At 35.4% G+C, this 18,137-nt stretch overlaps 1 protein-coding gene across 1 annotated transcript; it reads right to left on the bottom strand.

Moving 5' to 3' along the window:
* Window positions 1-14,831: 14,831 nt before the first annotated feature.
* Window positions 14,832-17,287, bottom strand: LOC103421694 (uncharacterized). The gene is made up of 4 exons (XM_008359736.4): window positions 17,110-17,287; window positions 16,808-16,887; window positions 15,550-15,742; window positions 14,832-15,158 (listed from the first exon to the last, which is right to left on the bottom strand). The coding sequence occupies exons 2-4, from the start codon at window positions 16,871-16,873 to the stop codon at window positions 15,028-15,030; spliced, it is 390 nt and encodes a 129-aa protein (XP_008357958.3). The 5' UTR covers window positions 16,874-16,887; window positions 17,110-17,287; the 3' UTR covers window positions 14,832-15,027.
* Between the last annotated feature and the right edge of the window lie 850 nt (window positions 17,288-18,137).

The following is an 18,137-nucleotide window of genomic DNA, read 5'->3' as shown; positions in this document are numbered from 1 at the left end:
TCGGCAGCAATCGGCAATGTGCCTCAAGGTTTTCGAACTGGATAGGATGCGGTCCGAGGGCACGAGCTCAAGCACAACAAGCCCTGATTGCATTGGAATATTGAGGATATTCACTAACCAATTTCCTCAAGCAAAGGTAGTATTTGTGCCCATTGGAATTTGTGAACCCCTGAATTTGATAGAGACGATAGGGTTTTGAATCGAGTCATTGTTTATTACAGCAGATTACATCGTTTTTAGTACTAGAGGAAGCACCTCCGATACTGCTTATAGCTATTGGCTTGCATAATGGTTCAATTTACTGCGTTAAAGAGGATATTGCTCGAGAACGAATCACCCGGTTCAAGCTTCAGGTGGAAATCCATTCTGACAAGAGCCAGTCTTCAATTACGGGACTGGGGTTCAGAGTGGACGGTCAAGCCCATCAGTTGTTTGCTGTGACTCCGTCCTCTGTGAGCTTGTTCATCTTGCAGAATCAAACCTCAAACACAAGGCGGCAGACCCTAGATCAGATTGGAAGTAATATAAACAGTGTTGCAATGAGCGATCGCTCGGTATGTCTCACACTTATGTCATTAATTGTTCAATCAAATAAGGTGATTGTATCAGCCTTGGATCGATTCAAGGGATTCTGCATTCAAGAGTTTATCTTGTAAGTGCCCTCCTCTTTTGTATTCTTAAAATACTTAAAAGGTCATTTTGTTATAATATGAATCTCTAATGGAAAAAAAAAAAAAAAAAAAAAAAGAATGCTTTATTATTCTCAGATTCATAACAAAAGTTTTCCGACGAAAATAACAATAAAAATATATTTATACATATAAGATTTATAATTAAAAATAAATGAAAAGTTAATTATATAAAATAAAATAAATTTACTGGTATCCAAAAACTCCTTGCAAGAGACAAGCTGCTCTAGAAATATACTATTCAGAGTGATGAGATGCTCTAGAAAAACTCTCTCAAAAGTGTGACTCTCCGTATATAACTTTTCACCACCTTATGTTTTTGACATAATGTTTTATAATGTTGGCACATTAAGTAACATTAATTGTAAGGCGATAGAAAGTTCATAGAGAGTCTCATTTTAAGAGAGTCTTTTTATAATTTCTCTATTTTAATTCCTTATCTTTATTTTTTGAATTTCATGTTTTATAATTTCAAAAGAAACTCCCAATAAATAAGTAGTCATTTATTTTTCGGATAGACTCTCAATTTCTATAAAGTAACGAATTTTTTTACCAAAAAAAAAAAAAAAAACCTTGTTTCGATGAAATAGTAATGGTTTGAGAACAACCACATATTCCATTGAACCTAATCATAAATAAACAGTTATTTATTTTGTTTTCTAGGGATATCTTATTTGAGCATTGCATAATTTAAGTTTTTATTTTTTTTTTGCAAAATAGTCTTATCACTCTCACTATATATATACAAACATCTAACGATTAAAACGCCCTTTGACAAAGAGAAATAACTCACCGTTCTCTCGACTCAGCTTAATTTACAAAACTTGTGACAATTATGAGATAAATATGAGGTTTTTTTTTATAGTGTTTAACGACCAAAGGTTTTGAATTTGAGGAATGTTTTAAAGGTTATAATGTCAGTAGCAGCTTTCAACATGCTTTAAAAAGTTTTTAAGTATCGACAAGTCCTACACATTGACTGATCTGAAAATGTAAAATTTACCATGGTGCAGATGGTTCACGTTCTACTTCTTATAAAATTGCCAGAAGCTCCTCCTCTCAGTAAGTCAGAGTCAACCTCATCATCCACAAATGGAACAAAAAAGAATGTTTGTTTTCGGAGTCATAACAAAAGTGTTCTGATGAAAATAACATAAGTGTTCATAACAAAATACTTCTGTTATGAATCCGAAAACAACAAAACATTCTTTTTTGTTCTATTAGTGGATGATGAAGTTGATTCTGACATGAGGTTCACTGAGGGAGAGCTTTTGGCGGTTTTACAAGGAGTAGAATGTGTATACCACACAATGGTAAATTTCACATTTCTAAATAAGTCAATGTGTTGGCGTTGTCAATACTTAAAGCTTTCTAAAGCATGTTAAAAGCTGCTACTAGCATTACAACCTATAAACTCTCTCATATTTGACACATTGGATGTTGAACACTATAAAAAAACTTCATATTTATCTCATAGTTGTCACAACGGCAAATAAAGCTTAATCGGGAGAATGGTGGATTCTTTCTCTTTGTCAAGGGGCATAGATTTTTGTAGATAAATGGTGAGAGTGATAAGACTAATTTGGCAAAAAAAAAAAAAAAAAAAAACTTAAAATATGCAATACTCAAATAATATCTACATAGAAAACAAAATAAATCTATTTATTTATAATTAGATTCAAGGCAGTACGTGGTGATTCTCAAACCATTAATATTTTAACGAAATAATGTTGCTTTTTTATTTTATTTGTAAAAAAAAATCGTTATTTCTTAGACCATCTCCAACCCTTGGGCTAAAAGCCAAATTTTTTAGCCCAGAAAATTTAGCTTTTAGCCCAGAAACATCTTTTCTGCTCCAACCCTTCTACCCTAAAATTTTAGCCCGGAATTATTAAAGAATGAAATTATTAAAAAAACTTTTCAACGGTTATAAATGAAAAAGCACAATTTAACGGTAGTTTTAACTCTGATTTTGATGATTTTTTATAGCTACACTCCTTAATCCTATATGAATACAATAAACTAATTTGATCATCAAAACGTCTTTGCGCGACGTAATTTAATGCGTCGCGCAAGTTTTCGTCGCGCAAACATGTTTTTGTACTAGTGGTACCACACAATGGTAAATTTCACATTTCTAAATAAGTCAATGTGTTGGCGTTGTCAATACTTAAAGCTTTCTAAAGCATGTTAAAAGCTGCTACTAGCATTACAACCTATAAACTCTCTCATATTTGACACATTGGATGTTGAACACTATAAAAAAACTTCATATTTATCTCATAGTTGTCACAACGGCAAATAAAGCTTAATCGGGAGAATGGTGGATTCTTTCTCTTTGTCAAGGGGCATAGATTTTTGTAGATAAATGGTGAGAGTGATAAGACTAATTTGGCAACAAAAAAAAAAAAAAAAAAAAAACTTAAAATATGCAATACTCAAATAATATCTACATAGAAAACAAAATAAATCTATTTATTTATAATTAGATTCAAGGCAGTACGTGGTGATTCTCAAACCATTAATATTTTAACGAAATAATGTTGCTTTTTTATTTTATTTGTAAAAAAAAATCGTTATTTCTTAGACCATCTCCAACCCTTGGGCTAAAAGCCAAATTTTTTAGCCCAGAAAATTTAGCTTTTAGCCCAGAAACATCTTTTCTGCTCCAACCCTTCTACCCTAAAATTTTAGCCCGGAATTATTAAAGAATGAAATTAGCCTAAATTTTTTTCTTAAATCAAATTTTTTTTAAAAAATGAATATGTAGATTATTGTAAATTAATTTTATGAACATTTTAATCTAAAAAAATTTAAATTCCGATAAACATTTCGCATTTAGCCCGGGGGGAAAGCTGGGGGGTATTTGGCCCGGAAATAGCATTTGGCATTTAGCCTAAAATTTTAGCATGGGTTGGAGAGTGTTTGGGGGGGTAATTTGGGGGGTAATTTGGCTTTTAGCCCAGGGTTGGAGATGGTCTTAGAAGCTAAAAGTCTGTTAAAAAATAAATTATTACTCAATTATTGGAAGTTTCTTAGAAGTTAGCGGGCACGAAATTCAAAAAAGAAAGATAAGAAATTAAAGTAGAGAAATTATAAAGAGCCTCTCTTAAAATGGGTTTTCTATCTGTCACATCATAATTAATATCATGAATATGTCAATATTATAAAATATTGTTTAAAAAACATACGGTGGTGGAGAGTTCATTGAAAGTCATACTTTTGAGAGTATTCTTATACTATCTCTACCTATTTTAGGAGGGGGCAACAAAATTGCCTTTATTATTCACTTTGAATAATAATTGTATTTGTGCAAGTCCACTAGTTTGAGCATAGTAGCTAAGGACAAGAGCTATTACTATTCACAATTATTTTTTTTTTTAATTTTATGTTTTATGCCTCGTAAGTGTCATGATGATAGTAATAAGATAGCTAGCAGTAGCACATAACAGTAAGTTCATTTTAGAGATCTTAATACCAAGGTCGCCGGATCGTAAGAGGTGGAAGTAACACAACCAATGTTGTTTCTTGTCCAAAAATAGTTCAATTCGAAGATCGCTGTCTGGATTAGCATGATCTAGTCCACCAGTGGGGCGATCGACCCCTTTGCTCTAATGTTAGCCTCTGCAAGTAGAATTAGCTGATGTTCTCCATCAAGTACATCTTCGCAGGTAATTGCGAACAATTGGAACTAAGAACCATTGAATATAATTGGAACCAAGACATACACCAAGCAACATAAATCAAAAAATTAAAAACTATAATCTTAGCCAAAATTAATTCAAGCAAGGAAGTAAAGTAATAAAAATGCACCAATAAAAAGCATCCAAAAACACAAATCCTGGAAAATAGAGGCACACCTCCTTTCTTTCATAGACTGGACGCCTGCTTTGAAAGAAACCTCGTTTTGCCTTATATATATAGTGCGGAGAAGAGCGCCGTCAGTCCCTAGGGTTTCCAAATTCTAGGTGTAGATTTCTAGGTTAAGATTGAAACTAATCGTGACCGTTGAATGTAAATCTTGTGGCCACAATCAAATGTCCTTTTGTTTCCCTTTTAATGTTAGAACAACCAAAACAATTTATTTACAAAAGAACCAGTCAATGGTCAATTTGCAATCTTTAAAACTAGGGGTGGGTGTGGGTTAATTTGGGTCGGTTTTGGGCCAAAATCGAAGTCAAACCGAGCTAGTCGGTTTGATTAAAATTGCAAACCGAAATCGACTAAGTCGGTCTAAAACCGATCTGGTCGGTTAACTAACTGTGGCAGGTTGGTTTTGGTCGGTTTTCGATTTGTGTGAAGACGAAAATACATAACAAATTTTTCTTTCAAAAGCTACATAACGTAGTACCAATATGAGTGAGCTCAAATAGTCCTCCCTAATATTCTCCAAATGGACTCTTAAACTAATAAGGTTTTGTTTTTATGTGGTGAAAACACAGTAACTTGTAAATAATTAACCATTTATATTACTACACGAAATAATTATAATTAAAAAAATTAAATTAAATATATGTGGGTCGGTTTGGTTAACCGCACCATAGGAATTTTGAGAACTGATTACCAAACCAATTATGGTCGGTGCGGTTCGATTTAACCACCGAAAATAAAAAATAAATAAATAAATAAACCATCAGTGCGATTCGGGCGATTCACTCGGTTTTTTTTTTTATTATTAAATGCCCAGCCCTATTTAAAACTAGGACTCATCGTGAAATGTTTTGATATTAAGCTCACTGATACGGAATTAAGCTCACTAAATCCTCTACGGCGTCGTTTGTTTTGATCATAAATCTTCTTCTGCAACGGCCGTAGAACCCAACCCGATTATCAGAGAAAATTAGGGAAGTATTAATGCAAAATTAACTAACAGTTAGTTATCTCCTGATCACATGAGGAGAAGGAGAGGGGGATGAGCAGTGCTCCCAGAGCACCGATGAACAAAGTATATCAAGAGGATCACCCGTGTGGGTGCAAATATTAAGGTCAAGTAACTAGCCATTTTCCATGCATCCTAAAAATAGGGAAATGAGGCTAAAATAAAGCAACATGAATCAAACCACTACTAAAGAATGTGGAGGATAATGGGACTTGGGGGCCTAGAATCCCACCAAAACGTGGAGAAAAGAAGTATGAGATCACTTTACAATGTAATGTAATCATTTTGAACAAAGGCTAACTTGAGCGTCCGAGTGTTTATTGCAAGTCCCTCTTTCCCTCATTGATGGCAAGCGAAGATGGTGTTTGGCTTATCAATGTGATTACAAGATTTACTATTTGGAGGATTGAAAGGATCCAAAATTTTCCGCTCCAACAGTTAGCACCGTATGTGAGAATTCGTACAAAAAAGCCATATCGAGAAGTCATGGTTTCCACCCAAGCCACAATGGGGGCACGGGCCAAAAACCCAAAACAGGGAAGCTTTTTATTCACTCTCTCTATTATTTCACTGATAGCAGCACAACGTATATGATATAATCTTGCAATAGCACAATGTGGGAAATGATTGTTGCAATACTTTGGGCTTTGGAGGTTCATGAAAGCACTTTGTGTCGAAATCTTGGACTCCAATTATCTCGCTTTTATTATGTCAAAAATATTTACCACTTGAATTTTGGAGGTACTGATGTAGTTTCACTTCTAGCTTGGGGAAACGATCCCAAACTGTGACGCACAAGGTTCTATTGTATTAGGGGGTAGGGTCATACGAAGCCAAGCTACCGCATCGTCATGTAACACCAGAAAGAGCCCAAAGTCGGATGCTCGACATGCTCATTGTGGCTGCCAAGACCAAACCACGGTGACCGGCGCACTTATAATTGCAGAGGGATTGTACTGAAGCTTTCAGTCACTGGTTGAAAAACATTTATACAAAGCGAGGAGCAAATATTTCCGGTTATGCAGTGGGGGCACGAATTCATACCCCAAATATAGAGAAGAGTTTATTTCCTGTATCTCTTTTACGATTTTGCATGAAATACAAATTCTCTCGGTACATATTTTCGTCATAACAAGTTAAAGAGATTGTGCATACCAATCCTCGATCGCTTTACAATTTTACAAAGAAAAATCTTTCAGCGCGTTTAAATTCTACATGAAGAATATTCTTATCTAGTTCATAATAGAATGTGTGTAGTCCATATTACGTTTTGTATGGAACTTCTAAACTCTTTCTGTTTCATGAATTGGCTAGGAAAGAAATTACTTGTCGGTCATTATTGAATTAGATTTTTGGAGCTTGTCAAAGGATTGAATATATATCTAGCTTATGTTGGCTCGACTATCTTTCCATACTTGGATGCAATACAATCTAAACCTTTTCAAGTGCTTTTATTCCGAAGTGAGTTCCATGATAAGTGAATCATGCAGAATATGCACACCGAAAGTTGGGTTTGGAGACCCCTATTCTCGATCTGTATTATTGGCGATGAGACCTTGCATTCAAATGGAATGGATTTACACTGGTCAAACTACACTGGGAGGAGGGTTTGAAGTTGCAGACCTTAGGCCATTCCGAATCGTCCCGTGACAAGGTTGGACGAGAGGAAATTTCAACCTACATGGAATTATCGTCATTGCGTGGTGGCTAGTGTTAGTGTGCATCTCTTGGCTGCATACCAAAAGTTTGAATGGTGGGACAAGCCACGGTTTAAAATGTTAGATTTATCAAGGTAATGTTCGCTCATGATCCATATTTGGCAAAATTGGCTAAAACATAATGCACAATGTAGAGGTACGTATGAAAATTGGTGTTAGACTGCGAGTATTGTTAGTATAGAGGCTACAGACTCAATAATGCTAAATATGAAGGTGCAGTGTATATCAATTAATTCGAGATTGATGCTTAATTGGAATTGGAGTGCCCAGCTGTGCTTTTCCTTGTGGGATTCAAAGCTCTTATGTGAATACACATGGAAGATAAGCCCTCATGCCTCATTTGAACACCATCACATTTGATATAATATCTTTTTTCACTGCATGTTCGTGTATTTCATCACCTTGGAACGATCCTATCAAAAATTTATATGTGAATATGCAGAGTTGAATTACTCTTATATGGACGAGTATGCATGATTCTCATGAAGGGACAAAACTTTTCCTTGACCAAGTTGAGTCTAGCAAAAAATTTGTTGAAAGCATTCGCATGGTCAAGACATTGGCTACGGAGAATATTGAAAAGCCACTTATGCGGGCTAAGTGAAGATGGTGTCACGTGTGCTTCTCAACAAAGCTTCAATATCATTGCTGGAGGAAACAGAAATTGACATCTTCAATTTAGCTAACATTTATACACCAGTTTGTGGTCTCCACAACCTGAATTTCTCTAGTTAATTTATTATTCTCTATATGGCTATGACATTGAGAAAAGTATGGAATTGGCAACTCGTGCAAGGCCAGACATGAATTGTGGAGCAATATAAATACTCAAGCGCTAGGGGAACCAATTGCCTGAACACAAAGCTTCTAAGCAAAGAAATTGCAGTGTAAATTCACTCTGATAGTAAGGAAGTTGCCTGCTAGACAAGAATTTCTATCTTATATATGCTCATTGTTAAGACTACCACTAATTTGAAATACAATTACTCTGGGGGCATGCTAGTCATACACAAATGTATGGTCGAATTCCAAACCTCATGATCGGTGATCGTTTGACCGAGTGTCGAAGACCCAAGACCGAATTATGGCCAAAACCTAAGACTGAGGGTTGAAAACCCAAAACCCATGGTCAAATACCATACGATCGTAGCTGAAGGCTAAACTTTGACCCTATGACCATAGCCAAGGGCTAAACTTCGACCTTATGATCGTAGCTGAAAGCTAAACTTTGATCTTATGATCGTAGCCGAAGGCTAAACTTTGACCCTATGATCGTAGCCAAGGGCTAGACTTCGACCTTATGATTGTAGCCAAAGGCTAAACTTTGACCTTATGATCATAGCCGAAGGCTAAATTTTGACCGTATGATTGTAGTCAAGGGCTAAAGTTCGACCTTATGATCGTAGCCAAATGCTAAACTATAACCGTATGATCGTAGCCGAATGCCAAATTATGACTGTATGATAGTAACCGAAGGTTAAACTATAAATGTATAATCGTAGTTGAAGGTAAAATTATGACTGTATGATCATAGCCGAAAGTTAAATTATGACCATGAGATCGTAACCGAAGATTAAATTAGTGATCATAACCAAAGGCTAAATTATGACCAAGTGATCATAGCCGAATGATAATATATGACTATGTGATCGTATAGCCAAAGGCTAAACTTAATCATAGTCGAAGGCTAAACTCATGATGAAATTTCAAATCACGTGAATTTTTGCAAAAGCAATATTTTTCCTCTACAAACCAAGATGATATGTGTTTCTAGAGAAAAAGGGGCAACTGTGGGTGCCAATATTAAGGTCAAGTAACTAGCCATTTTTCATGCATCCTAAAAATAGGGAAGTGAGGCTAAAATAAACCAACATGAATCAAACCACTACTAAAGAACATGGAGGATAATGGGAATTGGAGCCCAAGCTTTTTATGCCTATAAAAGGCCTAGAATCCCACCAAAACGTGGAGAAAATGAGGAAAGTATGAGATCGCTTTACAATGTAATGTAATCATTTTGAACAAAGGCTAACTTGAGTTTTAGAGTGTTTATTGCAGGTCCCCTTCTCCCTCATTGATGGCAAGCGAAGATGGTGTTTGGCTTCTCGATGTGGGATTACAAGATTTACTAGTTGAAAAATTGAAAGGACCCGAATTTTTCCACTCCAACAACCCGGCCGGAGTATCTAACAGTGCACATGTTGGTCTGGGGTTGACATGCAGATTTCCCGACAAGATAACTTAGCTGATGAGGCTACCTCGCCCTTCGGTTTCATTCTCAACTCCGACTCCTCGTCTATGAATTCACAAAGAAGAACATCCGAGATATAGTCCTGTCAGAATCAGCCTTGTAGGCTCCAGCTCTGGATTCAGGTAGCATTGCTGAATTTTAAAACACGTCTCAGATGAAGCCCTCATCGGCATTCTGACGTTCCTTCCATAACGATAGTTACAGCACTGTCACCATCGCCGGACGTTTGAACGTGCACTTGTTCGTTACTAAGCTGCTTCCAGTGCCCATTAGAAATTGGCCTTGTTTTAACATCACCAAGAACTTGGGCACATAAATAGAAGGAGAAATTAGGTTCACATCCCTCTTTTTGTTACTCCATTGATTAAAATGACGGTAATTGAAATGACAGAATTTTATTTTCAAGAATTTGTGAATTTTCTTGTTTGGTTAACCTAAAAAAACAATGGAATTGAATACGAAATTTGTTATTTTTAAACTTTCAATCATAGAAATTGAGAAATGACATTTATTTACGTGGAATTTAAACCTGAGAATTGGAGGTCCCAAATTCCAAGTTTTTTTTTTCACGCAAAAATTCTAAATTTCTATGTTTATGAATCCAAACAAGAGAATTGGTGCTTGTCAATTTATAAATTTTGACTTTAATCCAAATTCCAAGTTTATTTCTCTCATCCAAACATAGTGTTATTTACATGAAATTTAAACTTGGGAATTGGAGGTCCCAAATTCCAATTTTTTTTTCCATGCGGAAATTCTAAACTCCTATGTTTATGAATCCAAACAAGGGAATTCGTGCATGTTAATTTACAAATTCTAACTTTTATTCAAATTCCAAGTTTATTCTCATCATCTAAACACAAATGTCATTAATTATTTCAATAATAAAATATTTTTTATTTTTAAACATATTCATTTAGTGTTAGAAATGTTATATTTGGTATATTTATATTTATGGCTAAATTTTTATCATATATTTTATTTTTAATTTGTATCCATTTTTAATTTGCAAGCATTTTTTAATTTGTACCAATTTCTTTTCAGTTTTAATGTGTACCCATATATTAATTTCTTTTTGTGCCCATATTTTTCAAATTTTTATTTGGATTTGTACCCATATTTTTTAACTTATTTGTACCCATTTTTTATTTTACTGAATGTACCCATGCTAATTACATGTATTTATTTTATGTTTTAAAATATATCAGTAGTTATTTCTTAAAATATGTTAATAATTACGTGGGTTCATTATTTTCTTGCCATAATTTTGTGAAGACCAATATTACTCTGATATTTATTTTTAAGTATTTATTCTATTTTAAAAATATTATTTGAATTGTTTAAATTTCATATTTTGTGGGACTTTAAATGCATAAATTTATGAGTTAAATCTCTTAAACGATGTTAAGGATCTCGATCAAAATATTTAAACAAAAGAGGTTTCAATCTAACAAAGGTTGATTAGGAAACGAAACCAAATTGGCATTTTTTTTTATTAATAAATTAAACAACCAACCCTAAATAATAAGTGAGACATAAGATATCTTAATTAAACACTAGCATTTGCCTACACACTTTGTGTGTATGAACACATTTTTTTTAGAAAATGAGAAGAAGAGAGGAAGAGAGAGAGAGAGAGAGAAAGATGTGGGGGGAGTGGGAGGTTTTTGTTTCTGGTTTTTTTTTAAATTTAATTTAATTTAATTTTAAATATTAAAGATATTTTAACATCACATGTAGGCTTCAATAAAAAACAGTAAAATTTGGACTTGTAAAATTACATTATTGCCCATCATTTTTTTTTGGTGTGATATAAGACTAAATTGTCTTTTCTCCCTCTTTTGGTTGACAAAGAGAGTTTCATTAATTAGTAGAGATAAAGTATCTTAATTAAAAACATAAACGTTTTCCAAATTTAGTAAAAATGATTATTTTCCTAATTCCAATTAATGAAATAATCCATTTCTAGTAGGAATGGCGGCCAAATGAGATAGGGATGAGCATTGGAGATCAAGAAGTACTAAAGAGTGAATGTTTTCGTTATCTTAGATCTATCTTGCAAAATAACAAAAAATTAGATGGAGATCTCAACCATAGAATACAAGCTAGATGGATGAGGTGGAAGAGTACATCAGATGTGTTGTGCGATCGTCGTATGCCACTAAAGCTCACAGAATTTTTTTATAGGATAGCAATAAGGCCAATGATGCTTTATGGCATGGACTGATAGGCGGTCAAAAAACAACAAGAGAAAAAAATGAGTGTAGCGGAGATGAGAATGCTTCATTGGATGTATGGACACACGAGAAATGATAGGATTAGGAAAGAGACTATCTGAGGTAAAGTAGAATTGGCCGTAATTGAAGATAAAATGAGAGAAAATCAGTTAAGATAGTTTGGACACGTGAATTGAAGACCTATATGCTCCGGTTAAAAGATGTGATTGTGAGACAGACTCAAGACAAAAGGGGTAGAGGAAGATTGTGAAAGAAATCATAAAAAATATATGGAGCACTTGAAGCTAACGGAAGACTTAGCGCAAAATTTAGCACACTGGCGTTCTACGATTGAAGACTTGGTGTAAAATTGAGCACATTGACGTTTTAGGATTCACAAAAAGGACCACACTTAATAGGAAAAAACTTATATTGTTGTATCCATTTTTAGTATGTATCACTCGATATTTAATCATGAGACCATGCTACTAGTTGGTGTAAGGCAAGGGGAAGAGCTGAAACTTGCCCTCCGACCCAAAATTCCTCCTCCACCGGTCTAGAGATGCAAGCGCAAATGGTGGTCCAAGCAAAATCCGCCAAAATGCCTAAGCATCTAAAGCCCAACCTTGTGTCCCACAAGGTTGATCGCACACGATATAGAAAATGGCCTAATCGGATAAATGGTCCATGTGATCATAAGGTATTCGGATGATAGCCTCTGTGGTAAAAAAATTCGGATTTAAACCCCTGTGGTCTAAATCTGTTAGGATTTATGCCCTTTTGTTAAATAATGCTGACGTGGCTGCCACATATATGCCACGTGGCTGCCAAATGTCTGCCAAGTGGCAAAAATAATAATTTTTAATTTTTTTTAAAAAAATCTGAATTTTTACAAAAAAAACAAAAAACCCAGATCTGCAAGAAGAAGAAAAAGAAGAAGGAAAAGGGAGAGGGAGGAGGGTCGCGCGGGGAGAGGGCTCCGGCGAGGGGGGGGAGCTGGTCTCCGGCGGGAAGAAGAAGAAGAAGGAAGAGGGAAAGGGAGGGGTCGCGCGGGGAGACCGGCGGGAAGAAGAAGAAGAAGAAGTCCGGCGGGGGGAGCTTTTGGGTTTTTTTTTTTGTAAAAATTCAGGTTTTTAAAAAAAATTTAAAAATTATTATTTTTTCCACGTGGCAAACATTTGGCAGCCACGTGGCATATATGTGGTAGCCACGTCAACATTATTTAACAGAAGGGCATAAATCCTAACAGACTTAGACCACAGAGGTTTAAATCCGAATTTTTTTACCACAGGGGCTATCATCCGAATACGTTATGACCACGGAAACCATTTATCCGATTAGGCCATAGAAAATTACTTGGGTACGACACGACAATTATGTCGAAATTTTTTCTCTAAAGACGAGTGATTAATTAACAAGGTGTCTTAATGAACAATGAATGTGCTTTACACTATTCAGCTGACCTAGATTAGATGGTATTGTTGTCGCCAACATCTAATCATAATATATAATTAACCTCCAAAAACGATCCTGCCGGATCTTTTTTATGAGGATCCTGAAAATCCCGTAATTGTGATTGTTTATTGTATATCGTATGATTAAAAATTATTTAAAATTTAAAATTTAAAATTAAATATAAATAGTACTTAACAAATATTAACCGCACAATATACATTGAACAATCACGATTATGAGATCCTCAAAATTTCTAGGAAAAAAATCCGGCGAGGATACTTTTCCATTAACCTCAAGTACACCAATGAATGATATATTTCAAACTGTTTGACTGGAAGTGGACGAATTGACACAGATTAACTGGAAACTACCGTTTCTTATGTAATCAGTTGTGACTGGATTCTTTCCAAAAGAGAATCCTAGGGTCTCCCTCTTCTAGGCTTCTAGCTATGATTTTCATCTTTAACCTACCACTTTGAATGTGGTCCTTGTCTATATATTATCTCAGAATCTACACCTACAAAAATAGTTCACCCTAACTAGCTATTTCCATAAAAGATGATTCTAATCCAAATAATTACCTAATTAGAGAATATTAGGTGTCAATCCTTCGTGTTAAATGCCTCGCAATAAAATTCACCACATGTTCATTATCAAAAATCACTGATGTGCGAGCTCACACGCCCGAACTAATACAAAAAAATTGAGATATGTTTTTAATTTTGATGATTTACATGAAATAGATCAATATTTGGTACCTTTTAATTCAGTAGTGCTCTCCACAAAAAGAGTTGAGAAGCCCCCACTTTTAAGTCACATCTTATTCATATGTCGAAAAAGACGACATCTGTTAGCATGTTAGATAGTTGATGATGTTTAGCCACTATCCCATATCACTGTAGTAGTTTCATGGTAGACCATCACGGTCGACACATACACCACCATTGCTCGAAATGATATAACTTTTACAACTTAGACAAAAACAAACACAAGCGAAGCATTCTAGCAGCCGACTATTTCCGTGCTCACCGTTTACAAGAAAAACTTGCAGGTGTACACCTACCTTTCGCTATTTTTCACGTCAGGTATACATCATGATATGCAAGTTCTCCATACGTGGACATAATCTCTTAGGCAATGTGTTGATGATGTGAGTCCACATCCAACTCAGCAGTGGACCAAATCTCTCAACATCCCCTTTTTTGGTAATGGAGAGACAGCAGAACCAAACCATGTTGTCTTTGTCTTCCATGTCTCACCTAATCTGAGTTTAATTAATGGCTTAACTTATAAATAGGGATTCCAAGAACTCTTAGGATTCTTAATTAATATGCTCCCTATCACAAAATTCACCTCAACATACCCTGAACCTTGATCGCCCACAACTTCCAAGATCTCAAAAAGGTAAACTTGAGGAGGTATGAAGGACAGTTATTATTTACGGTCGCTGCTATACAGCCCTCTCTCACAGTGGGTGGAATCCACACATGCATCCCCTGTTTCTCGTTGGTAAACTCGTTACTAACAAATTATCAGACTACCAACTCCACTTTCTGTTTCATTAGTTTTGCGGGAAGCAGTAGCATTAGAATAATCTGCAACAAGAACTTGAATGACTCATGGTTCTCAAAGCAAAACAATCATATAAAGATCGAAAGACCAGGGATAGATACATAAAAAGCTATAATAAACAGAGTTCTCCAGAGAAGAACAGGTAAACGTGACATATTCGAAAAAAGAAAAAAAAAGTACTGTCCTACTTTTCTGTTCTCTAAGCAAAAATGAAAATTTAAATAGGTACATATAAGAAGATCTTTCTTTACGGTTCCAGCTTCAAGGAAACAACCCGTGATTGTCTGTTACGCTTTGCCACCTTGACGAATACTACTGAGAGGCAAGACGGCGCCCACCATGGCCTGCGGACCTTTTGCTCCCCTTTTAGGCAAGCCACTGGACATACAAATGGTTTCAGCACAGAGATGGAATCTAGGTGCAATTCAAATTTAAGAGGAAAAAGGAATACAAATGTAGCTCAAGGGAATGAGACTCTGGATAGGTTGAACTTCTGAACTTGCTAGGATAACAATATCAAGAGTGAGTTTGGCAATGCTATTGAATGGGGCACACAATACCACTTTTGTACTGTTAGATTGTCATTGCTATCAGTAGACCGAATGAATGCATGAGATGAACAAAGCATGCATAGTCAACCTACGTCCCCAATCAAAATAAATACATGCTTCTCCGTATTACTTTTGGATAACCCTATATGACAGAGAGATTATCCTAAACCTTGTTCAGATTGGGGAATGCATAAACAGAAAGGAGAGCAAGTACAAACCTTTAATTCGCCTTAGTTCCTTACACAGCGTGATAAAATCTCCCCATTTCATGTGGCAACGTCTTATAAACCGAAGGATCTGCTCGGTAGTAAACATTGACATGCCTTCCAGGTATTCTCCATTGACACCATTTTCTTTAAAAGTTTGCCGGTAACTGCCCAGTTTTATTTCTTCCAACCACAAACCAACATCCTGTACACAATAGGAAAAAGACATGAGAATACATGTGACTCGGCCATACACATCTTCTTGTTTATTGATGGCCAAGAAGGATGTATCTAAGGCATTGATCGAGGCACAAAGCTTAGAGCAACTAGACTTATTTTCCTCTTTTCAATTTATCAGACTTGATCCATATCACCAGACATTGCTTCACATAGTACAGCGCAAACAGAAACTTAGCCCATCATTCTACAACCAGAAAAACCAATTTCCATAACCCAATGCAAGGAGGGTACTGACTAAAGTGAACAGAAAAGGATAATAAGGTCTTGTACCAGCAACCAAATTTTGCTCTGTATCACTTTTGGGATAGTTATATACAAATTTATAAACTTACAAAGGAGTCAAAGGTTTGACACCCCAAAGAGCCATACACTGGAAAAAGAAAATCGTGTGTAGTCTAAAGAAGAGTAGTAGCTAGAGAAGGATGAACCGATGAGTGAAGGAAGGCACTTATTTGCAGTAGTAACAACATGAGATGGACTCAAATAAAAATCGATGAATTTCAAAAGGTCACTTCTTGCTGGCAAATCATTCTATTACATACAACAACAACAAAACCTTATCCCACTAAGTGAGGCCGGCAATATGAATCCTAGAACGCCGCTTCGCTTGGTTTTGTCAAGTCTTCCGCTAGCACCAAGTACTCCATGTCTTTTTTTAGTCTCTTTCCAAGTCTTCCTAGGTTCCTCTACCCTTTTTCCCCTGAGCCTCTGTCTCAAATCATACTATTACATAACTAACCCAAAATCTTCCTAATATATCGAGTATTAAAGATGATTAGCAGATTAAAATGCTCAGTTCTACAATCACCAAAACCAAAACCTACCACTTTACAATTGTCACATGTAATTCAACAGAACCCCATCAAAATGTATGAACAAAAAACAAAATTGACAGAATATGAAAATTAAACAACAATTAAACAACAAATATCCAACACCAATGAAACAAGATCTACTTAATTGAATGAGATATGTCCAAATTCCAAACAAGGGCACAAATAAAATGGAAAACGTTTGGAAATTGGTTTACCTCAACAGTCCAAATGAAGAAATCAAGAGGCTCGGGTGGGTGCTCTTTGCTCATCTCCCTAATCATTTCCCTTTTAACACCTTCAATCATTCACAAAAACACACAGATTATACAAAAATTCAAGAACTTTAGCATAAAACTCCACAAAAATAAACAAAAAATAATAATAAAATAAATACAAGTTCGGTTTGCAAGACTAGTGACGGTAAGATCCGATATTTATTGATTTTTGTTTTGTGTGTATTTTCTGGGAGACCAAACAGAAAGTAAGAGAGAAAGTTGGATTGGATTGAGGGACTTACCGTGCGGAAGTTGAACGAGAATTTTGAGGGGTATAAATTCTTCTCTGCATTTGTTTCAGAGCTGCTTAGAGAAAAAAATAAAGAGAAAGAAAGAGGAGTGAGAGAGACAGAGAGTAAAGAATAATGTGAGAGAAAGTTCGAAGCTGATGACTCATTTGCTTTTCCTTCTTTTTTTTTTTTTTTTTTTTTTTTTTGGCTAAATTACGAAAATGGTTCTTAAGATTTGCATAATTCCTCATTTTGATCTCTGAGAAATCAATAGAAGTGATCTCTGAAATTGTCCATTATCCATCATTTTGATCATTCAGTTAAAAACTCCGTTAAGTGTCCCAGAGCTCTTGGCCGGAAGTTTGGGCAATTTTCAAAGCTTCGTAATTCAATCGTTTCTAAACCAAATTCAACCCATAATGTATCAAAATGAAGATAGGAAAGTGTAAAATAAGATTATACATATTTGGAAGCCCAATGGTTGCTGTTGATGGTAGGAAAATAGCCTCAAAGTTGACTGATCCGACGGAAAACTGGAAAACTCACTAGAAACTGGGTAAACTTTAAACGTTCGTAACTTCTTCAATACTCAACGAAATCAAGTGATTCAAAAACAAAAATAATAATTCTCAAAGAGACGAAGAGAATGGTACCTTTTTGACGGCTAACTCGTTGTGGTTTGGCCGAAAAACGGCTCGAAAGTAGCTAACTCGAGACTAAGACAGTCACTTTCGAGCCTTTTTCCGCCCAAACCACGGTGAGTTAGCCGCTAAAAAATATACCATTCTCTTTGTCTCGTCGAGAAGTATGATTTTCGATTTTGAATCACTTGATTTCGTTCAGTATTGAAGAAGTTATGAACGTTTAAAGTTTACCCAATTTTCGGTGAGTTTTCCAGTTTTCCCGCAGATCGGTCAACTTTGAGGCTATTTTCTGGCCATCTTCGGCAACCATTGGGCTTCTAAATATGTATAATCTTATTCTACACTTTTCTATCTTTATTTTGATATATTATGGGTCAAATTTGGTTAAGAAACGAT

Source organism: Malus domestica, chromosome 09, assembly GCF_042453785.1.
Source record: "Malus domestica chromosome 09, GDT2T_hap1".
Classification (NCBI taxonomy): Eukaryota; Viridiplantae; Streptophyta; class Magnoliopsida; order Rosales; family Rosaceae; genus Malus; species Malus domestica.
Note: the sequence above shows the minus strand (reverse complement) of the source record. Positions and strands in the feature narration are given on the sequence as shown.